Below are 25,649 nucleotides of genomic sequence, written 5' to 3' on the forward strand. Positions count from 1 at the left end.
TCTGATAGAGTATTCTACCACTAGATGTCCTCAGTCTGATAGTGTATTCAACCACTAGATGTCCTCAGTCTGATAGTGTATTCTACCACTAGATGTCCTCAGTCTGATAGTGTATTCTACCACTAGATGTCCTCAGTCTGATAGAGTATTCTACCACTTGATGTCCTCAGTCTGATAGTATATTCAACCACTAGATGTCCTCAGTCTGATAGAGTATTCTACCACTAGATGTCCTCAGTCTGATAGTGTATTCAACCACTAGATGTCCTCAGTCTGATAGTGTATTCTACCACTAGATGTCCTCAGTCTGATAGAGTATTCTACCACTTGATGTCCTCAGTCTGATAGTGTATTCTACCACTAGATGTCCTCAGTCTGATAGAGTATTCTACCACTAGATGTCCTCAGTCTGATAGTATATTCTACCACTAGATGTCATCAGTCTGATAGTGTATTCTACCACTAGATGTCCTCAGTCTGATAGAGTATTCTACCACTAGATATCCTCAGTCTGATAGTGTATTCAACCACTAGATGTCCTCAGTCTGATGGTGTATTCTACCACTAGATGTCCTCAGTCTGATAGAGTATTCTACCACTAGATGTCCTCAGTCTGATAGCGTATTCTACCACTAGATGTCCTCAGTCTGATAGTATATTCTACCACTAGATGTCATCAGTCTGATAGTGTATTCTACCACTAGATGTCCTCAGTCTGATAGTGTATTCTACCACTAGATGTCCTCAGTCTGATAGTATATTCAACCACTAGATGTCCTCAGTCTGATAGAGTATTCTAGCACTAGATGTCCTCAGTCTGATAGTACATTCTACCATTAGATGTCCTCAGTCTGATAGCGTATTCTACCACTAGATGTCCCCAGTCTGATAGTGTATTCTACCACTAGATGTCCCCAGTCTGATAGCGTATTCTACCACTAGATGTCCCCAGTCTGGTAGTGTATTCTACCACTAGATGTCCCCAGTCTGATAGCGTATTCTACCACTAGATGTCCCCAGTCTCACGGTGTGTTCTACCAATAGATGTCCTCAGTCTGATAGTGTATTCTACCACTAGATGTCCCCAGTCTCACAGTGTGTTCTACCACTAGATGTCCTCAGTCTGATAGTGTATTCTACCACTAGATTTCCTCAGTCTGATAATATATTCTACCACTAGATGTCCTCAGTCTGATAGCGTATTCTACCACTAGATGTCCTCAGTCTGATAATATATTCTACCACTCAATGTCCTCAGTCTGATAGTGTATACAGAACTCCAGCCAAAAATCACAAGATAAAAATGAACATCCCATTGAAGATAAAATTAAGGAAGTGGCTTTTGTTGCAATGTTAACCTTCAGTTCAGAGATTTAAACTGCAGTACCTCTTTCTTGCCACTAGATGTCCTCAGTCTGATAACAAGATTAATTCAAAACACTTGCCCCCAGCCTGCAATTGGACAGTAAAAGAAGAAGCAGTGCAGTGATGAGCTTATCTCTCTGTCACTCTGCTCTCTCCTCCTATCAGCGTGCTTCTTGTCAGCACTGATTGGCTCTTTGTGCTGCTTCTTCCTCCTCAACTCCAGCTCTGCTGTACAGGAAGAGACTGACACCGGGTTACATTAACATACTGATGCTGCTTTTGTACATTTACTGACATAATAATGATGACAGATCTGCATTCATTCGCTTCTTTTATAGCTGCCCGGATTTCCGCTTTGGGTTTGGCTTTTGATATTCTTTTTTGCAAATCTTTTCACTGCACACTGAGAGCTTCTCACAATGTGCATTAGAAGCTGCATGAATGAACAGGACGGGCCGGGGACAGTCATTCTGGGGAGGAAAGGGCTAGATGATGCTAGATGTCCTCCAGCCAGGAAGTGGAATGGACTCTGTCTGACTTGCCCAACTTAATTTTCAGTTCTCATCACCCAAACACATTCCTGGGGCTTCCAAGCAGAAGATATTTTTTGTCGTATTGTTCTTTTCTTGTAAAGCAGTATCAGCCTGAGTAGAAAAACCCGCCCCTGCCAGCAGCTACTCTCTGATTGGAAGCAGTGGTCTCTCTGCAGAGATCTGCCCCCCCCCATCCCCCTTCTAAGTCAGACCTATAGCTGTGCCATTGCCATGGCTCAAAATCCCTGTTGATCGGAGAACTATAGGTCTGACCCAGCAGGGGGCGCATTGAAGCTCTGCAGAGAGACCACTGCTTCCACACAGGCTGCTGCCAGCAGGGGACAGGCTTTTCTTCTTAGGATGTGGTTTGACCTTAAAGAAAATGAACTGTAAGAAATCAAACCATTAGGGGTCCAATTATAAAAAGGCTCACTATGTGGAAGCAGTGGTCTCTCTGCAGAGATCTGCCCCCCTACTAAGTCATACCTCTAGCGGTGCCATTGCCAGTGCCACAGCTCATGCTCCCTGCTCATTAGAGAAGTATAGGTCTGACTTGACAGGGGGGTTGTCGAAGCTCTGCAGAGAGGCTCCTGCTTCCTCTCAGTAAGCAAGATCCCTTCGCTGGAGCTGCCGCAGGGGACAGGCTTTTCTACTCAGGATGTGGTTGATCTTTAAAGAAAATTAACTGTAAGACACCAAACTCTTAGCAGCTCTCTATGTGGAAGCAGTGGTCTCTCTGCAGGGATCTGCCTCCCTACTAAGTCATATCTATAGCTGTGCCATTGTCAAAGCTTATGCTCCCAGCTGATTGGGGAACTATAGGTCTGACTCGGCAGGGTGGGATGTTGAACCTCTGCAGAGAGACCACTGCTTCCACACAGGCAGCTGCCAGCAGGGGACAGGTTTTCTACCCGGGATGTGGTGGATCTTTAAATAAAATTAACTGCAAGACATCAAACTCTTAATGGCTCTCTATGTGGAAGCAGTGGTCTCTCTGCAGAGATCCGGTAAACACACCCCTCTACTAAGTCATACATATAGCTGTGCCATTGCCAAAGCTCATGCTCCCTGCTGACTGGAGAATTATAGATCTGACTCAGCAGGGGGCATGTTGAAGCTCTGCAGAGAGACCACTGCTTCCACACAGACAGCTACCAGCACACACAGGCAGCTGCCAACAAGGGAGAGGCTTTTCTACTCAGGATGTGGATGATTTTGTTGCACGAATGTCAGAAGCTGTCGTGCAAGCTGAACAAAATATCACCGTAATTGTTGTAAGAGAATAATGCCTGTACTGTCAGCTCCATCTAGTGGCCAAAATGCGGTATAGTTTCCCCAATGAGGTTTTTCAGAAAACTATACTGCATTTTGGCCACTAGATGTGGCTGACAGTACAGGAATTATTCTCTTACAGCAATTACGGTGACATTGAACAGTTAAGGGGTTCATTTATAAAACATGTGTTGCGCAAATGTCAGAAGCTTTCGCGCAAGCTGAACAAAATGTCACCATGATTGCTGTAAGAGATTAATGCCTGTACTGTCAGCTCCATCTAGTGGCCAAAATGCAGTGTATTTTTCCACACTGAGGTATTTTAGAAAACTATACTGCATCTTGGCCACTAGATGGAGCTGACAAGCATGAATCTCTTACAGAAATTATGGTGTCATTGAACAATGAGGCTCCATTCACATATAGACGCCTCGGATTGCAGGCAGAATTGCTGCGATTCTGCCCCCGATCCCGAACCATCGCAAGTTGTGGGACACCCAAACCAAACGATTCCTGTGACTTGCAATGGCATCCCAAATGTGGCGCGATTTTGCCGTAATTGTCTCCTGACGAATCGTGGCAAAATCGCGCAAACAGAATCGTGGGACGCCTGTTGCCTAAACGAAGTTCTTTATTTTATTTCAGGTTCTTATATATATAGCGCTGTCAATTTACGCAGCGCTTTACATATACATTGCACTTTCACATCAGTCCCTGCCCTCAAGGAGCTTACAATCTAAGGTCCCTAACTCACATACATGCACAGTAGGGTCAATTTTTTTTATACAGGATCCAATTAACCTCCCAGCATGTCTTTGGAGTGTGGGAGGAAACCGGAGTACACGGATGAAACCCACGCAGGCACAGGGAGAACATGCAAACTCCAGGCAGGTAGTGTCATGGTTGGAATTCAAACCAGCGACCCTCTTGCTGCTAGGTGAAAGTGATAATTACTACACCACTGTGCCGCCCAAGTTCTTGAAAGGGGGTTCATTTATAAAACATTTGTTGCATGAATGTCTGAAGCTTTGGAGCAAGCTGAACAAAATGTCACTGTAATTCCTGTAGGAGATCAATGCCTGTACTGTCAGCTCCATCTAGTGGCCAAAATGCAGTATAGTTTCCCCACTGAGGTCTTTTAGAAAAGTATACTACATTTTGGCCACTAGATGGCGTTGACAGTACAGGCATTAATCTCTTACAGCAATTACGGGGAGATTTTGTTCAGCTTGCTTGAAAGCTTCTGACATTCGTGCAACAAATGTTTTATAAATGAACCCCCTTAAGTGTTCAATATCACTGTAATTGCTGTAAGAGATTAATGCCTATCCTGTCACCGCCATCTAGTGGCCAAAATGCAGTATACTTTTCCTGAAAGACCTCACTGGGGAAACTATACTGCATTTTCGCCACTAGATGGGGCTGACAGTACAGGCAGTAATCTCTTACAGCAATTACGGTGATATTGAACAGTTAAGGGGGTCATTTATAAAACATTTGTTGCACGAATGTCAAAAGCATTTGTGTAAACTGAACAAAATGTCACTGTAATTGCTGTAGTGCCTGTACTGTCAGCTCCATCTAATGGCCAAATGCGGAATAGTTTCCACCACAGATGTCTTTCAGAAAAGTATACTGCATTTTGGCCACTAGATGGAGCTGACAGTACAGGCATTCATCTCTTACAGCAATTATGGTGACATTTCGACTGTACTGTCAGCTCCATCTAGTGGCCAAAATGCAGTATACTTTTCTGAAAGACCTCAGTGGGGAAACTATTCCACATTTGGCCACTAGATGGAGCTGACAGTACAGTCAAAATGTCACCATATTTGCTGTAAGAGATTAATGCCTGTACTGTCAGCTCCATCTAGTGGCCAAAATGCGGTATACTTTTCTGAAAGACATCTGTGGTGGAAACTATTCTGCATTTTGGCCACTAGATGGCGCTGACAGTACAGGCATTAATCTCTTACAGCAATTACAGTGACATTTCGCTAATCCTGCACGAATGCTTCTACGTTGTTACAATGTATCGCACTGTTTACTTTTATTTCTCTCTTTTTTTTTCTTTACTTTATTGATATATCACAAACCAACGCTTGGTTCAGCTCTGCGCACCCCAGCGCGTTGCGGCGGCATGACGAGGTGCGTCGCGCTGTGTAAAACTTGCAGATGTGTGCGCCCCCGTGTTGAGCCCACCTTACACCCGCCTCAGTAAATGATCGATTTTCTTGCCAATGGATCTCTTCCGCGAGGAATAATCGATCTATAGTCGATAACCCGTTTGACCGATATGCAGCACACGGGGAAGTTAATTTTGAAGAATAGTTCAGATTGTGACGAATGGCGGCCGAACGCGCTTTGATTTCCTTATATGATTGACGCTTGATTCAATCAAAACGATTGAATCGGGAAAGAAAGGAATAGCCGTGACTTCTCTTCCGATCGATTTAGAGTCAAACAGAGTCCTTCGGCCAAGGTGGAAAATTACGGATCATTTTGCAGCGAGCGGCAGCACTGAGATACTTTGACCATGAATACCATTGTATGTCGATCGATCAGATTATGAGGTTGGACAGCGGTAACAGAGATATGATCAATAACTGATCCAATCAATTCAAAACTATTTTCTGCTCGGCCAATCAAATCCGATTGAAATGGAGTAAAATGGCGGCCACACATGCGTGGATTTTATTATTCCATCAAAGCAATTGAACTGTAAACAATCAAACTTCCCTTTCGATCGATTTATACTGGATTCAATCAAACTGATTAGTCATGGAGAGAAATTATTGATCGTGTTGCATCGGTTGGCAACACTAAGATACTTTGTTCATTAATACGATCGTATTTTCGATCAATCAGATTACGTGGTGGAAACATGGATTTGATTGATAACTTCCCATCTGGGATATATCGATTGGATGGGTTGTAGACTATAGATTGATTATTCCTATTGGAGGAGATTGATCGGAAAATAAATCAATCATTGATCAAATCGTCTATGGCCAGCATTACATCAGATTCAAACTAATTTGATCAATGTTATTGATCGTGTTGCATCAATCAGCAGCGCCAAGATTTCGATCGATCAGACTTTGATGTTGCTAGTGAAAACAGAGGTACGATCAACAATTTACCGATCATCTCTTCTAACCATCGATTGATATCCACTTCCCCATGTGTGTCATATCAATCGACTGGGTTTTCAACTAAAGGTTGATTATTGCTTTTAGAAAAGATCGATCAGATTATTTGTCTAAGTGTGTACGCCCATCGTCATAAATTATCGATCGCATCTCTGTTTCCACCATGTAATCCTATAATCTTGTCAGTCGAAACACAAAGTATCTCAGTGCTGCTGGTTGGATAGTATTCCACCTCAGACCGATCGAATCAGATTGATCGGATCCGATCGAAAACGGGGTCTAAAGCTGGGAATGCATGCTTTGATTTTATTGTTCGCTCGATTCATTCAATTGTTTGGGGATTATATCAATTTGCAATGAAATCCGAAACAATCGATTAAGCATTATTTCTCAATTAGACTTGATAGAAATCAGATCTGGAAAACTATCGATTGTTTTTGCATCGATCGACAGCACTGAGCTACATTGTTCATGAATACAATCAGATTAAGAGATGAAATGGTGAAAACAATCGACTTGCAACTGTATCCCAATTATCAATCAAAATCAACTTCCCAGTGTGTGTGAGTCATATCGATCAAATAGACTGATTGCTCTTATCAGGGGGGATCGATCGGGAAAGACAGCGATCGTTTATGGAAGAGTGTATGGCCGCCATTACGCCATTTCCATTCTGTATTTCGTGCCACTAAATGATGTAAAATAATCAATGATTTTTCGCCTTGGCCGATCGTCTTTGTTTGATTAACCAAAATTGAGTCTAATGCTTTGATTTTATTAACCGATCGATGTGTGATTGGGTCAAAAAGGTTGAATCCTCAAAGAAGTTAATAGCGGTAACTTCCCTAGCGATCGATTTTAGACTCAGATTCAGTCTAATTTAGTCGATCGGCCAGGGAGATTGTTTTTGCATTGAGATAATTTGTTCATGAATCCCATCATATTTCGATCGATCGGATTATGAGATTATATAATATATACAGAGAAGTGATTGATCATCTCTGTGTGTCATATCAATCAATTGGACTGCGGACTATAGATTGATTATACCTATCGGAGGAGATCGATCGGAGATTAAATCATTCATTTATCGGTGTGTATGGCCGTCGTTCGATCACATTCCTGTTTCCACCGTGCCATTCTAGAATATGATCCATAGAAATACAGTCATACTGATGATGACGATTGATTATTGATAATATTGATGCAAAACGATCAATAGTTTCCCCCCAGACTGATAGATTTTGATTCTATTATCTGATCGATCTGCAAGACGAATGAATCTGCGAGCAATCAAATAGCCAGAGAGATGGGCAGGCCAGAAAAATGCTTTCCTTCTGTTTCGGATTCGTTCGTTATGTTAGAAAGATTCGTTTTTGGAATTTGTTTCCTATTTTCATTATTTGATCGTTCATGAATGGCCACCATCAATGGATTGGAAAGGAAGTTATGGCTATTCGATCGCTCATGAATAGCCACCATCGATCGATTGGAAAATATGTTTATGCTTGTATATGACCACCATCGATTGGAAGTTAAGTTATGGCTATTCAATTCTTCATACATGGCCACCATCGATCGATTGGAAGGGAATTTATGGCTATTCAATCATTCATGAATGGCCACCGTCGATCGATTGGAAGGGAAGTTATGGCTATTCAATTCTTCATACATGGCCACCATCGATCGATTGGAAGGGAAGTTATGGCTATTCGATCGATGAATGGCCACTATCGATCAATTGGAAGGGAAGTTATGGCTATTCGATCGATGAATGGCCACCATCGATCAATTGTAAGAGAAGTTATGGCTATTCGATTGTTCATGTATGGCCACCATCAATCGATTGGAAGGGAAGTTATGGCTCTTCGATCGTTTATGAATGGCCACCATGGATCGATTGGAAGAGAAGTTATGGCTATTGGATTGTTCATGAATGGCCACCATCGATCGATTGGAAGGGAGGTTATGGCTATTCAATCATTCATGAATGGCCACCATCGATCGATTGGAAGGGAAGTTATGGCTATTCGCTCGATGAATGGCCACTATTGATCAATTGGAAGGGAAGTTATGGCTATTTGATTGATGAATGACCACCATCAATCGATTGGAAGGAAAGTTATGGCTTTTCGATTCTTCATACATGGCCACCATCGATCGATTGGAAGGGAAGTTATGGCTATTCGATTGTTCATGAATGGCCACCATCGATCGATTGGAAGAGAAGTTATTGCTATTCGATTGTTCATGAATGGCCACCATCGATCGATTGGAAGGAAGGTTAGGGCTATTTGGTCGTTCATGAATGGCCACCATCGAACGATTGGAAGGGAAGTTAGGGCTATTCGGTCGTTCATGAATGGCCACCATCGAATGATTGGAAGGGAAGTTAGGGCTATTCGATCGTTCATGAATGGCCACTATCGATCAATTGGAAGGGAAGTTAGGGCTATTCGGTCGTTCATGTATGGCCACCATCAATTGATTGGAAAATACGTTTTTGGCATTCGATCGCTTGTGCATGGCCACCATCGATCGGAAGGTAATTTATGGCAGTTCGCTCTCTCTCTTCTTCAGGACCCCACCTAGGATGTGAGGACATACTGTACCCCTCTATGGACACCAGATGGCGATGCTGCGAAGAGTCCGGAATGAAGTTGATGTCATTGGTGGGGAATAGTTCCATCCCTGGAGGTCAGTGTAGAGTGTCAATTCCTAGAATGAACAGCAGATGGTGCTGTCTACTCCACACAGGTTGCTGTCTCTTACATAACAATGACCTTCCATCATTGGAAGGTTCGTATTTATTATCAGCAGATAAATGATGGAAAGATCCAATCACCCTACTGACCAAAAAATAATCGCTGTAACATTCGCCATTAATACGCCCCACGGAGAGAAAAATGTGAATGTGGGGTGAGCAGGACTCGCCGCAAATGTTTTTTTAATAATTACAGCCAATGACCAATAAACGATCGATCAGACATTGTATCCATCGTCCATAAACAAACTTTAAACACCTTTTAGGCCAAGGCCCCCCCCTGTGCATGTCGAGGACGAGCGCAAGATCGCACGCTTTCCCCTCCCACAATGAAACGAGCCGCCCTTCAGCAATTCCATTCTCAATGGCACCCCCCACACACCAAAAAAAAAGGTGCAAAATCTGAGTCATTATTTTTTATTTATTTGTTTCATTATTTATTATTTATTTATATATTTTTTTCTTTGTTTGTTTGTATATTATAATTATTATTATTAATATTTTGTATCATTGTGCAATGGCCATAGTCTGTAAGGAATCTAGTGCCACCTATTGGTGGGGGCAGAGTGAAAAATTGCATCGGGGAAGTTATGTGAGAAATTGAAACAAAAAAAAAAGTGCAAATTCAAATATTATTATTATTGTTTTTTTTTTTTGCTTATTTATTTATTTTATGTTTTTTATGTATTTGTTTATTTAATATTTTTTTTTCTACTTATGTTTGTTTGTTTATTATTAATATTATTATTTATAATGTTGCAGTGACCATAGTCTAGACAAGAAGTCTAGTGCCACCTATTGCTGGGGCAGAGTGAAAAATTGCGTTTGGAAAATTATGTAAAAAATTGATACAAAAAAAGGTGAAAATTGTAACCAATTATTTATTATTATTTATTTATTTTTATTTGTTTATGTATTTTTCTTATTCATTTGTTTATTATATATATATATATTTATTATTATTATTATTCTTTATCATGTTGCAGTGACCATAGTCTGTAAGGAGTCTAATGCCACCTATTGGTGGAGCAGAGTGAAAAATTGCGTTGGGAAAATTATGTGAGAAATTGACACAAAAAAAAGTGCAAATTTCGACCAAATATTTTTTTTTTTTTTTTGCTTATTTATTTATTTTATGTTTTTTTATGTATTTTTTTATTTAATATTTATATTTTATTTTTTTACTTATGTGTTTGTTTATTATTAATATTATTATTTATAATGTTGCAGTGACCATAGTCTAGACAAGAAGTCTAGTGCCACCTATTGCTGGGGCAGAGTGAAAAATTGCATTTGGAAAATTTTGTGAAAAATTTACACAAAAAAAGGTGAAAATTGTAACCAATTATTTATTATTATTTATTTATTTTTATTTGTTTATGTGTTATTCTTATTCGTTTGTTTATTTTATATATATATATATATATATATATATATATATATATATATATATATATTTTTTTTTTTTTTTTTTTTTATTATTATTCTTTATCATGTTGCAGTGACCATAGTCTGTAAGGAGTCTAGTGCCACCTATTGGTGAAGCAGAGTGAAAAATTGCATTGGGAAAATTATGTGAGAAATTGACACAAAAAAGGTGCAAATTGCGACCAATTATTTTTATTTATTTAGTTATTTATTTATTTATTTTATGTTTTTTTTTTTACATTTATTTGTTTATTTACTATTTATATTATTTATTTATTTAATTTTTATTTATGTGTTTGTCTATTATTAATATTATTATTCTTTATCATGTTGCATTGACCATAGTCTAGACAAGGAGTCTAGAGCCGCCTATTGCTGGGGCAGAGTGAAAAATTGTATTGGGAAAATTATGTGGGAAATTGACACAAAATAGGTGCAAAATTGTAACCAATTATTTATTATTAATTAACTTTTTTTTTCTTTATTTGTTATATTTATTTATATATATTTTTTATTATTTATATTTTATTTATATTCATAACATAAATGTGTTATTATTTTTATTAGAATGATAATAATCATTATTATTATAAATAATTAACACAACGGAATAACCATAAGAAGTGCAGCGCTGCCTACTGCTTGGCACACTAACGCGCTTATTTCTTGCGCCCAAAAGACACGCAATCAATTGTATGTCGGGCGAATCGCTGCGTGTCGCAGAATAGGGATCCTCCTACTTCTGGCGCACACGTCTCACGGCGAATCATTGCCCCTCCCCTGACCGGTAACTGTCGCAATCTTCGCTATTTTAATGTGGTGCCGCTGATCATTTATCTTTTTATTTTATTTTATGTTATCTTTATTTTATTTTATATTTATTATTTTATTTTATATTTATTTATAATAACGGCGATGCGTTCTAGCGATTTGAGACGCGTTCATTCAAACGTCAGAAGATAAAAGCTCCCTTAGGATTGGTTCCAGGGGATCCCATGCCGTGATTGCGGGCAATAATCGCACTTCTCGTTGTTAGCGCCCCCCCCCCCCCCCACACACATTTGCGTTTTTTTTTTGGAATATAATCAGGGAGGAGATTTGTGCGTTCGCCCGCAGCGACTTTTATCTGGAAAGAAACGCGGCGGTAATGGACGGCTTGGCTTGGCGTTTCCTGCAGATCGGGAATCTGCGTTTCTCATCGCTCGCTGGGAAATCTCCATCCTAATTCTCAGCCCCCCGCCGGCCTGTAATTCCCGTTATATAAAGACGCCATGAGCGCCCCCTAGAGGGAGCGGCCAATGGGGGCGGAATGGATCCTTTTTTATTCATTACAATGTTTTCGGCAAATGTTGTGAAACGAATTAAGGATTTTTTTGGGGGGGGAGAGGAGGGGAGGGGCATCTGTCAGGGTCCTTTCCTTCCCCGCATTGTCCGGGGGGGGGGGTTGGGATCTATGACAGATCGGGGTGCCGAGTGCCGAATCCAAGGCCGCCCACACAATATAAAGGGTGCAAGCAATGCCGGGACAAGGTCATCCAGCGCCCAGGGCAAGGATGACAAATTGCGTCCCACCCCCCTTCACTTAGGGTTAGGGTCAAGGCACCCCCCCCATCCCTGCAATAAACCATTGTGCCCCCCCCCTTCCCTTAGGGTTAGGGTCAAGGCGCCCCCCCATCCCTGCAATAAACCATTGCGCCCAGGGCAATCCGTCCCTCCTGCCCACCCCTTGTCCCAGCCCTGGGTGCAAGTGTCGCTCGCGCTGTATGGTGGCTATCATCCATAAAACAATCGCCCTCCCCCCCGACACAGAGATTTCAGACTTGGGCGGATATATTTATCCATCCTAAATAACATAAAACTTCCAGTATTTCCTACCTCTCCCAATGCCTTTTCTCCCCCAGAAGGACGACCCCATCTTTATACAGGCATCATCCAGGCTCACCATCTACTTCTCAGACTTATATGATGGCCCCATGGGTGGTGCAATCGCCTGGGGTGTTCTAGGCTGTGTTCACAAATGTCAGATGCAGATCTGACCCCTGCTGCAGCCTCTCAGCTTGTGACCTGCTACAAAGTTACAATGTACAGTCTGATCACTAGGGGGAGAAAAAATCCAATGTGAACAAGTTGTAGTGGCCCTAACCTACCACTAGATGTCAGCATACATCAGAACAATGATAACCAGACATAGTTCAATGCAATAACAAATAGGTGACCAGTACGGGTGGACTAACTAGCACTAAACAGGAGGGGAGGACAGAGGGAGATAACAAATCACATAACTAAACAAGTTGTAGTGGCGCTAAACTACCACTAGGTGTCACCCTACATCAGAATGATGGTAATCAGACCCAGTTCAATGTAATAACAAATAGATGACTGGCCAGGGTGGACTAACTAGCACTAAACAGAAGGGGAGGACAGAGGGGAATACCAAATCACATAACTGAACAAGTTGTAGAGGCGCTAAACTACCACTAGATGTCAGCATACATCAGAATGATATAAACCAGACACAGTTCAGCTGATTTTTCCCTAATTGGGGAAGAGAGTAGAATGAGCAAATGCTCCCCCCTGCCTGCAGCAGACTGATGACATCATCTCAGACAGGCAGATAAGTTTTCTGCAGGCAGGAGGAAGCATTTCCTCAGTCTCTTCTTTCTTTTTTGCAAAGCGATGTGCATGAAAAATCCAACCCCAGGAAGTGGATCGGGGACAGGAAATGGATCGGGAACAGGAAGTGGATCTGGGACAGGAAGTGAATCGGGGACAGAAAGTGATGGGAAATTTCCCCAAGAAGGACAAAACACAAACCCAGTAAAATAACATGAAAATAATTGAGAAGAATATTATTGCTGTCTGTGCTTTCCTGATGACTACACCTCTAATTTGTTTTTGTTTTTTATATAGGTGTCACAGGAACAGGAAGTGAGGGAAAATCTCCCCAACGGGGTCACGGGCTGAAAAATTAAAAAAAAAAAACCTGATGGAAATGATAACTCTTCCACGGGATTTAAAGAGACAATGTGAACAGATGATATAAACAAAAAGTAATACACAGAATATTAAAAATATATTAATAATTATACAAACAGGAAATATATAAAATAGAATATTGGGAACAAATCTCAGCAGGCGAGTCTGTAATACCAAAATAAAATGAACCAATTGTGTTGGAAATAGAAACTGTCCACACTGCTCCACAGCACCAATCAGCTTATTCTACAATACATAAACTAAAATTCAATAAATTAAAAAAAATCAATATATTCAATAAATTAAAAATGTAACCACTTCACTTCCAGAGCATTTTTTTTTCTTTATACATGTTAAAATTTGCATTTTTTTTTAAAATTTGGAAATAAAATCTGTCTGCATTGCTTCACAGCACCAATCAGCTTATTCTACAATACATAAATTAAAATTCAATAAATTCAAAAATATTCAATATATTCAATAAATTAAAAATGTAATCACTTTACGTCCGGAGAAATTTTTTTTTTTTTTTTTTATACATGTTAAAATTTGCATTCTTTTAAATCTTGGAAATAAAAACTGTCTGCATTGCTTCATAGCACAAATCAGCTTGAAAGCATCCTTCAAAGTGGCCATAGAAGATGCTGAACTTTTGAGAAAAATTTTAAAAAAAGTTTACCAAAATAACTTTAAATAAATTAAAATTTGAACCACTTTGTTTTTTTCCTAATTTTTTAATTTTTTTTTTACACATATTAAAATTAGCATTTTTTTTTAATATTTGTATTTAAAGTAAAAACTGTCTGCATTGCTCCATAGCAACCCATCAGCTTCAAAGCATCCTTCAAAGTGACCATTGAAGATGTTGAACATTTGAGAAAAATTAAAAAAAGGCCCCAAAAAGTTTTAAAATAATTTTTTAAAAAATAAAATTTTTAAAACTTTTTAAACACATTAAAATGAGCATTTTTATTTATTTATTTTTTTTTTTCAATTCTGGTGTTGGAAATAAAAACTGTTTGCATGTTCCACAGCACCAAAATGCTTCAAAACATCCCTGGAGAGTGGCCATAGGGGAAGATGAGCATTTAAGATAAATTAAAAAAAAGGAAATTAAAATTTTAAAATACATTTAAATGTAACTACTTCCCATTCGGGGGTAATTTCTTAATTGTTCACACATGATAAAATCAATATTTTATCCGCACCACCAATCAACTCCCAGCCATCCCTGGAAAGTGACCATAGAGGAGGCAGAAAAATTGAGGAGGCGTTCACAACATTAAAAACAGTATTAATGGTCCAATAGATTTTTATATATTGCTTTAAGATGATAAAAATTGCTTTTTTTTTATTTTTTTATGGCCACAGACTGCACAAGATAAAGATTTTTATATTTGGTTTCAATGACATTCATGAACTTTAAAAATAATCACCCGAACCGGCATAGTACATAGAGCCCCTATCACTTGTAATCTGATAAATGAAAAAGTCTGCATCCAATTTTTTAAAGACTTTTAAATAAATTTAAATGTTGTTAAATTAAAAAATGACATTTTGAAATAATATTTTTTTGACGTGCAAATTTGCATTTTTGAAGTGTATTATAAGTTTTATGTGCAAGTTTGAGTTTTGAATCGTATTGCATTTTATGTACATGCAAATTTGCGTTTTTTAAGCATATCGCATTTTTTTACGTGCAAATTTAAATATTTGAAGCATATTGCATTTTTTTTTTTTTTTTTTTACGTGCCAATATGTGTTTTTGAAGCGTATTGCATGTCTTTTATTTACATGTAAATTTGTGTTTTTAAGGAATATTACATTTTTTACACACAAATTTGAGTTTTTGAAGCATATTGCATTTGTTTTACACGCAAATTTGTGTTTTTGAAGCGTATTGCATTTATTGTACATGAAAATATGTGTTTGTGAAGCATATTGTATGTCTTTTATTTACACATAAATTTGTGTTTTTAAACCATTTTGCATTTTTTACTTGCAAACTTGAGTTTTTGAAGTGCATTGCATTTTTTTATCTGCAAATTTGTATTTTTGAAGCATATTGCATTTATTATGCGCAAATTTGAGTTTTTTGAAGCGCATCGCATTTTTTTATGCGCAAATTTTAGTTTTTGAAGCATATTGCATTTTTTTATGTGCAAATTTGTGTTTTTGAAGCGTATTGCAATGATTGTACATGTCAGTATGCGTTTTTGAAGCTTATTGCATGTCTTTTATTTACACGCAAATTTGCATTTTAAAAACATATTGTATTTTTTTCAACGTGTAAATTTGCAATTTTTTTTTAGCATTTTGAATATTTTTTTTTACCTGCAAATTTGCATTTTTAAAGTGTATTGCATGTCTTTTTCTTTTACCTGTAAAATAGCGTTTTTTTTTAAACGTTGTGCTTTTTTTCATGCGTAAATTTGCTTTTTTTAAAAAAAAAAAGCTTGTTGCTTTTTTTTTTTTTACGTGAAAATTTGCGTTTTTGTAGCACATTGCATGTCTTTTTTTTATGTGAAAATTTGTGTTTTTTAAACATATTGTTTTTTTCACGTGCAAATTTCCATTTTTTTTTTTTAATGCTTATTGCTTTTTTTTTTTTTTGTGCAAATTTAAGTTTTTGAAGTGTTTTTTTTTTTTTTTATTTTATTAAGTGCAGATTTGCGTTTTTGAAGCATATTGCATGTTTTTTTATTTTGTTTTTTTGTTTTTTTATGTGTTTTTGAGCTTCGGGCAATTTTGTTTTGGCCAATGGAAGGAAGTCTTTTTGTTCTATAGACAAGCATGGACATCCTTAATTTGCGTGTTTTTTAAACTTTTTAGCGAGTTTTTTTGTGCGTTTTTAAGCTCAAATGCAATCATTAAATAAAAATAAATAATAATAATAATAATAATAATTAGTGTCCAAAAAAATAAAATACATAAAGAATAATATTAAATAAAATAAAATAAATTATAATATTAATAATAATAAAAAATACATAAAATAAAATAACACAAACCATCACCCTAACCCCTTAACCCTTAAAGCGGTTGTAAACCCTGTAAAAAAAAAAATAAAAAAAAAAAACCTGCAAGACAAAGGCATAATGAGCTAGTATGCATCGCATACTAGCCCATTATGTTTAACTTACCTTAAAACGAAGCCCCGACACGGACCCCCGGACATCGATGCGGGCGCTGCCATGATCCCTCGTCGTCTCTTCCGGGTTCGGCGGCTCCAGCGCGCTGATTGGCCGGAGCCGCGATGACGTCACTCCCGCGCATGCGCGCGGGAGTGATTTTTCCGGCAAGCTCCCGGCAAGTTAATTGAAGGTCCCCCCGGACCTTCAGAGCGCATGCGCCGCTCGCGCGAGCGGCTGCATGCACTGTAAATATCTCCTAAACCGTGCCGGTTTAGGAGATATTATTTGTACCTACAGGTAAGCCTTATTATAGGCTTACCTGTAGGTAAAAGTGTCAAAAAGCGGGATACAACCGCTTTAACCTAACAAAATAAAACATTATAAGTAAATAAATAATAATAATGATAATAAATAAATAAAATAACCTGAACCCCTAACCCCAATCCTAACCCAAAAGCCTAACCCCTAACCTAACAAAATAAATAATAATAAGTAAATAAATAAATAATATTAATAATAATAAAAACAATACATAAATAAAATAATCATAACCTTAATCCTAACCCTAACCCCCTAACCCTAATCCTAACTCCTAACCTAACAAAATAAATAAATAATAAATAAATAATAATAAATAAATAAATTAACTTGAACCCCTAACCCTAATCCTAACCCATATTCCTAATCTTAACCCCTAACCTAACAAAATAAATAATAATAATTAAAGAATAATAATAAATAAAATAAATAATAATAAGAAAAATACATAAATAAAATAATTCAATTATTAATTATTATTATTAATAATAATAATAAAATAACCTGAACCCCCCTAACCTTAATCCTAACCGAAAACCCTAACCCCTAACCCTAATCCCAACCCTTAACCTAACAAAATAAACAATAATACGTAAATAAATAAATAATAATAACAAATAAATAAAATAACCTGAACCCTCTAGCCCTAAACCTAACCCAAAACCCTAACCCCTAACCCTAATCCTAACCTCTAACCCTAATCCTAAAACCTAACCTAACCAAATAAATAATAATAAGTAAATAAATAATAATAATTAATGAATAAACAAATAAATAAATTACATTAAGAATAATAATAAATAAAATAAATAATAATAATAAATAATACATAAATAGAAAAAAACCCTAACCTTAATCCTAACCTAACAAAATAAATAATAAATAAATAAATAATATTAATAATAAATAAATAAAATAACCTGAACCCCTAACCCTAATCCTAACCCTTAACCTAACAAAATAAATAATAATAAGTATTTAAAAAAATAATAATAAATAAATAAAATAACCTGAACCCCCTAACCCTAATTCTAACCCTAACACTAACCCCTAACCAAACAAAACAAAATGTAAATAAATAAATCAATAATAATAATAATTAATGAATACATAAATAAAATACATAAAGAATAATAAAAAAATAAAATAAATAATAATAAAAAAATACATAAATAAAATAACCCTAACCATAATCCTAACCCTAATGCTAACCCCTAACCTAACAAAATAAATATTAATATATAATAATAAATAAATAAAATAACCTGAACCCCTAACCCTAATGCTAACCCAAAACCCTAACCCCTAACCCTATTTCCAACCCTTAACCTAACAAAACAAATAAATAATAATAATAATAATAATAATAAATAAAATAACCTGAACCCCTTATCCTAACTTTAACCCCTAACCCTAATCTTAACCCCTAACCTAACAAAACAAATAATAATAAGTGAAATAAACAATGAATAAATAAAATAACCTGAACCCCTAACTCTAATCCTAACCCTAATCCCCTAACCCAACAAAATAATAATAAAATAAATAAATAAATAATAAAAAAAAACTATCGCTAACCATAACCTTTAACCCTTAACCCCTTACAAAGAAAAAGTAAAAAAAATAAAAAAAGATAAATAATAATAAATAAAAGTGGATGAAAAAGCTAAAAAATTTTTTTGAAACAGATGATATTTTTCTTTATTGGCTAATAAAAAAAACGCCAAAGCTGAATACCACTTTGAAAACGCTGTACAAAAACACAAAATAAAATGCTAGGCTCAGGTGTGAACGCAGCCTCCTTGTTGAGCCTTGTCGCTCTTTGGGACACGTGCGGTGAAATATTTGGGTGTGGATGGAACCTGGGGCTCTGCATTTATACCATGAAACGCCTGTTATCCCAATGCCCAGCAATGCACAGAACTTAGTGCCATGATTTGCGTTGCCATTGATTTTGGCGTTTTAGTGCACACATTCAGACGTGGGGCGTGCGGGTAAAAAACGGCCGTTCAGTTTATATTGCATTGGCAGCGGTGTAAATGATAGGCGCGTTGTGGCAGCGCCTGATTGCGGGCGGATTGGTGCAGACAGTTCTTATTTCCAATACTCGGGCGCGGTTCTTTTTATTTTGGGAGTCACATCCAGGCATGAACTCCGCTCCAACATACCCAGCATGTCCTCTGAAACAGGTGTCCTCAGGATGTCCCCCGTGAATTCACAAGTTGTTTTCTTGGCATCGATCCCAGATGTCCCTTCAAACACCTGCAGAGACCCGGGGCAAGAGCCCAATTACTGGCAATTAGTGCGGATTAGAGCAGACACGGCAGGAGTAAAGTCAGGACCGAATGAAAGCAAAGGATAATGTGTGTGGATTGGGGAGGGTAAGGGGTGGGGGGGGGGGGGGACCTGCTCCTCTCATTCACACACCGGACCTCGAGGCTGTCGGGAGGCTTTTAAAAGTGATTAGGGGGACCGGGGGTGGCAGTGAAAGGGTTAATGCTGGGATTAGAAGGCCCTTCCTGTGTGCGTTGGATGATTTAACCCTTTATTATTAGGCTGGCGTTGAAACCCCCCCCCCCCCGATTGCTGGAGCCTCAATCCACCCAAACGTGAGATTTCGTTTTCTTGCTGAAAGTTGGAGAGTTGAACTATTTCCTGGGTCTGTGTGCCAGCTGTGCCCATTATGAGGGGTTCCCACCATCCCTGTGCTGGACTCCTGGGTCTTGTTCACCTACTGTGCCCATTATGAGGGGGTCCCACCATCCCTGTGCTGGGTTCCCAGGCCTGTACAGTACACCTGCTGTGTCCATTATTAAGGATTCCCACCATTCCTGTGCTGGGCTCCTGGGTCTGTACATTTGATGCGTCCATTATGCGGGGTTCCCACCATCCCTGTGCTGGGCTCCTGGGTCTTTACACCTGCTGTGCCCATTATGAGGGGTTCCCACTATCCCTGAGCTGAGATCCAGGGTCTCTACACCTGATGTGCCCATAATGAGGGGGTCCCACCATCCCTGAGCTGAGTTCCCAGGTCTGTACACCTACTGTGCCCATTATTAGAGGTTCCTACTCTTCCTGAGCTGTGTTCCCAGGTCTGTACACCTGCTGTGCCCATTATGAGGGTGTCCCACCATCCCTGTGCTGAGTTCCCAGGGTCTCTACACCTGCTGTGCCCATTATGAGGGGTTCCCTGAATTTCCAGGTCTGTCTTTCTATGTATAGTATAGTTGGTGTGTAGGTCACTTTGGTCGGATCATGACTTCACAAGGGTTAATGCTACTGGAGCGTCAGTCTGGTAATGGGGGCCCCTCCCCTTTGTAGGGCTCTCCATTCCCTGGTGTCTTCACTATCTGATTGGATCCGGACACCCCATGTGACTCCAGCAGCCATCTTGGGTCAAGCAGAGCGTACTTAAAGGCACTGGCTACCGAGCTTGGCACACTTTGTGCGAGTTAGTAGGGTACCCCACCTGTTAGGGATAGTACTAGTGATAGGGACATGCGTAGGGGCAACATCTTACTGTTTGGGCACTGGATAGCCAGGCCGCACCCTGCTCTCTTACCAGATACCATCAACACGGCTGATACCTGTCCTCTTCACATCGTTGGTACCCGGTTGGTCAGGTGTCCCTCCGGACTGTTGTGCACTGTCACTGTTTTTCTTCAATACAAGTTTTCTAATCTATATAGTGATGTACTGCCGCCGCAGCCTGCTGCATCCTCACCTACAAGCGTATAGTGGGATGTACCAGCGGCATCAAGACCACGCGGTCATCGCTTGCCTCTCTCCCTCTCTGGGGTAGGATGTTGGATCTATGATTACAAGGTAGGGCACAGGTCCTGTTTGTGTTCAGGTGATGTGGTGGGGGGGGGACATGTCAGGTAGGCCCCATGATTCCTAATGGCGGCCCTGAGAACCAATAAGACTGCCAGCCGTACGGTTGAGAGACAGGTCCTCTTTACAGGGACGATGACCATAGTAGAATATTGTTTGGGAATAACTTTAAAATATGTAATAGCTCCGATAGTTGACACTGTTATCCGAAATAACCTGCAAATCGCAGCTTTAATGAGATTCGTGTGCCCAGGCTGAGCGAGGAATGTTCTGTTTTTCAGTGTGTGACTGATTCTAAGCTGCTCCTGCTCGCTCGGCTCCGAGGCTGACTCTCTAATGGGATTAGCGGGGCTGTGCAGAGGTCTCGCTGGGATTAAGTGAGGGAAGCTTTGGCGAGTTGCCAAGAGAGGTTGTGCACAGGTCAGCAGTGCGAGCTTCCTAACACAGACGAGAGTCGGAGAGTGGGAAAACTGCTGATGTGGGACTACATGTCCCAGCATGGATATTCATTACTCTATAGGTTTTTCAATTTGTAGACAGTAGGGTTAGGCTGGAAGTAACAGAAGCAGAGATAATATACTCAATATTGCTCTCCCGCAAGGCTTCATCTACGGTTAAATGTTATACTAGGAGAAGCTGAACCGTTTCCCATTAATATCACACAATCTGTGATAGCTAGTCCCTCTCTAGCCAAGTATGTGTACAGTGGGAAAATTCAAAGAAGATGGTCCAGTTGGGGGACTGTTTGGGAACAGAGGTCATGGAGCAGGGAAGAACTAGGTGCAGGGAAGATGAACTATGGAGGGGGCAGGGTCTGGAGAGATGGACCAGCGAGGAGCTAGAACTAGATGAGATGAAGCAGGAAGAAGACAGAGCCAGAGAAGATGAAATAGAGCAGAGCCAGGACCAGAGGAGATGGAGCAGGACAGTGCTAGGACCAGAGGGCATGTAGCAGGGAAGAGCCAGGGCCAGAGTAGATAGAATGAGCTATGACCAGAGGAGATGGAGCACAGAAGAGCAAGGAGCAGAGTAGATAGAATGAGCTATGGCCAGAGGAGATGGAGCATAGAAGAGCCAGGACCAGAGGAGATGGAGCAGGAAAGAGCTAGGACCAGAGGGCATGTAGCAGAGAAGAGCCAGGACCAGAGTAGATTGAGCAAGAATGAGCTATGACCAGAGGAGATGGAGCATAGAAGAGCCAGGGCCAGAGGAGATGGAGCAGGACAGTGCTAGGACCAGAGGGCATGTAGCAGGGAAGAGCCAAGGACAGAGTAGATTGAGCAAGAATGAGCTATGACCAGAGGAGATGGAGCATAGAAGAGCCAGGGACAGAGTAGATTGAGCAAGAATGAGCTATGACCAGAGAAGATGGAGCATAGAAGAGCCAGGGCCAGAAGAGATGGAGCAGGAAAGCGCTAGGACCAGAGGGCATGTAGCAGAGAAGAGCCAGGACAAGAGCAGATAGAATGAGCTATGACTAGAGGAGATGGAGCATAGAAGAGCCAGGGCCAGAGGAGATGGAGCAGGAAAGTGCTAGGCCCAGAGGGCATCTAGCAGAGAAGAGCCAGGACCAGAGTAGATTGAGCAAGAATGAGCTATGACCAAAGGAGATGGAGCATAGAAGAGCCAGGGCAGGAGGAGATGGAGCAGGACAGTGCTAGGACCAGATGGCATGTAGCAGGGAAGAGCCAAGGACAGAGTAGATTGAGCAAGAATGAGCTATGACCAGAGGAGACGGAGCATAGAAGAGCCAGGGACAGAGTAGATTGAGCAAGAATGAGCTATGACCAGAGGAGATGGAGCATAGAAGTGCCAGGGCCAGAGGAGATGGAGCAGGAAAGTGCTAGGACCAGAGGGCATGTAGCAGGGAAGAGCCAGGGCCAGAGCAGATTGAGCAAGAGTGACCTATGACCAGAGGAGATGGAGCATAGAAGAGCCAGGACCAGAGGAGATGGAGCAGGAAAGAGCTAGGACCAGAGGGCATGTAGCAGAGAAGAGCCAGGACCAGAGAAGATAGAATGAGCTATGACCAGAGGAGATGGAGCAGAGAGGGCATATGACAAAAGAGATTGACCAAGCTGAGCCAAAGAACATGAAGCAAGGAGATAGGACCACAGGACATGACATAGGGAAGAAGGAAGGGGAGGAATTATAACCTAAGAAAATGGAGCAGGGAAGAGATAGGACCGGAGGACATGGAGCACAGATAAACTTGGCCAGAGTAGAAGAGGAGATTGAGAAGTGAGGAGATAAAGCAAGGAAGGGATGGGACCAGTAAAGATGGAGCATGAAGGGTTTTGGGGCCAAAAGTGTTGAAGCAAGGATAGAAAGTCACAGAGGAGATGAAGAACAGAGGAGCTCGGCCAGGGGAGATGGAGCAGGGAGAAAATAAAGCCATAGCAGATGAAGCAGGGAGGACAAAGTGCCAGTGGTCATGGAGCATGGAGGGGGTAGGACAGTGGCAATATAGCGAAGAGGTGGTAGGGACAAAGAAGAGAGAAAAGGTAGCCAGTCTTGATAGGTATGATGGAATAGGAAAGAAATTGGGCAGGGAGGAGAAGAGGCAGGGTAGAGATGCGGCTAACGATGACGGAACAGGAACAAATAAGGTCCAGTGGAAATGTCTCAGTAAGGTGGGGGTCATTAAAGATGGATTCCAGTTGAGAGGGGCACTGGAAATGATTGAGCAAGAGGATGTTGAGCCTTAGGGAGATGGATCAGAAAAGAGATTAGGGTAGCGAGGATGGATCACAGTGGAGTTTGAGGAGATGGAGCTGTAAGTAGTTTACGGAGATAAAGCAGGGGGTAGAAGGAACTAGCAAACTGAATGTGCTAATAGTGGAAAAACAAGGAGATAGGGCCCCACCTGCCCCCTATCTATCCATAAGAATGCATGTGCTCTCACTGTGGAGATGTGTGACAACTAAACCCCTGTTTTTAACGCATACTGTTAGGTTAATTCGGGTGATAAGCAAACTGGTTGGTGAGTTGAGCTGGGAATTTTTCTGGTTTTGTCTTGCACAAATGAGTCATAGCTAGAAAATATTAAGAAAGGAGGATGTGTGGTTAAGGGCAATGTAGGAGAGTTGAAGTGACACGTTTGCCACTCCAGGGTGGTCATGTGGTTAGTTAAGAATATATTATGAGGAGGCCTGGTTATGGCAGAAACAAATGGGAAGTAGCTATGCTTGTGGAGATGTATCAGTGGTAAGGAGGAATTTGTGGTGATGGGGCAGGGTTGAAGGTGGACCTAGTAAGGATGGAGTAACAAAATTTTGGAACTTGTGGAGATGGAGCAGGTCAAAGGTGAGCTAAGATACAGAAGGCAGGAGGTGGAATTAGAAAGGATGGATGAACTTGACATAGACAAATATTAGAGAAGTTACCTGGACTATAGCCTTGGAACCAACGACCTCCAGAACTTGTCCACTTCGAACCGTGCCATCTGGTAGGGTGAAGTTCACAATCTCAGCATACTGAGCATACTGCATAACAGTAAGAAGAGAAATAATCAGTGGAGTAAATACAAAACTCTTCACTACATGCAGGAAGCCCTGATCCTAATTAAAGGGTCAGTCCACCCAAAACTGTTTTTACATTATTAACATATAACTGCCAGGAACTAATACAGCAAGTTCAAGCTGTGACCCCCTCTCACATATGGGCAGTCTCACTCCTTCAGTAGTATTCTCTGAAAATGCCCATAGTAAGAAGTCAACAGAAAAGGTGAGAGTGCCAACTGCAGTTAGTGGGTGCAGCTAGGAACTCAAGTGTATAACTTCCACCATCAGATATAAGAACCTATTCCAGTGTCTGCTAGATTAATCCTTTAATTTTTGTTGTGACACTTTTTTTAACCTGATGCACGCCTCCCAACCATCCCTGATTCGCCAGGATTGTCCCGGAAAAATGGTCCGTGTCCCAGGAACCCGGCGAATCAGGGCTGAGTCCCAGAATGCCCGCGACGGTGCAGGGCGGCTTTGTTCCCGCACGCCACGAGCAACCCATGGCAGCCAGTCTCTCTCCCCGGCTGACTCTGACAGTGCAGAGAGTGGAGTGCACTGAACAAGCCCCTCCTCCTTCCTGTGCTTTCCTGTACACAGAGGAGGAGGCGGGGAACAGCACACCACTCTGCCACAACACGGGTGATCTGAGGTCTGTGATTTTACCTACTATACTATCTTGCAGAGGAGGGAAGCATTGGGAGGGGGTGGATGGAGCTGGTGTGGGCATTTGGGGTGGATGGAGCTGGGGTGGGCATTTGGGGTGGATGGAGCTGGGGTGGGCGTTTGGGATAGATGAAGCTGGGGTGGGTGTGGGGGCTGGATGGAGCTGGGATGGGTGTTTGGGATGGATGGAGCTGGGAATGGGTGTGGGGGATGGATGGAGCTGGTATGGCATCAGGGGGATGGATGGAGCTGGGATGGGTGTGGGGGACGGATGGTGCTGGGATTGGTGTGGGGGATGGATGGTGCTGGTATGGGATCAGGGGGAAGGATGAAGCTGGGATTGGTGTGGAGGATGGATGGAGCTGGTATGGGTGTGGGGGGGGGGCGGTGGATGTAGCTGGGATGGGTTTGGGGGATGGACAATGCCCCCTGCATTCTATACATTACATACTCTTGTCCTCTGCATTCTATACATTACATACTCCTGACTCCTGCATTCTATACATTACATACTCCTGCCCCCTGTATTCTATACATTACATACTCCTGCCCTCTGCATTCTATACATTACATACTCTTGTCCCCTGCATTCTACACATTACATACTCCTGCACTATATACACAATACTGTACATTATATACTTCTCACCAAAGCTTCTGCTTGCTATGCAGTCCCTGACTATTTTAATGAAGTTCTTCTTTAA

General features: G+C 40.7%; 1 protein-coding gene across 1 annotated transcript in view; it reads right to left on the minus strand.

The window, feature by feature from the left end:
- ATP6V1B1 (ATPase H+ transporting V1 subunit B1) overlaps positions 1 to 25,649 on the minus strand; it is a 136,184-nt gene that overhangs the window by 35,503 nt on the left and 75,032 nt on the right. Inside the window, exons 3-4 of the mRNA XM_082268735.1 lie at positions 24,163 to 24,261; positions 19,111 to 19,204 (exon numbers count right to left, since the gene is read on the minus strand). Coding sequence (XP_082124861.1) covers positions 19,111 to 19,204; positions 24,163 to 24,261 — 193 coding nt within the window. The remainder of the gene's footprint in view (positions 1 to 19,110; positions 19,205 to 24,162; positions 24,262 to 25,649) is intronic.

Source organism: Pelophylax lessonae, assembly GCF_965119305.1.
Source record: "Pelophylax lessonae genome assembly, chromosome: 1".
NCBI lineage: Eukaryota > Metazoa > Chordata > Amphibia > Anura > Ranidae > Pelophylax > Pelophylax lessonae.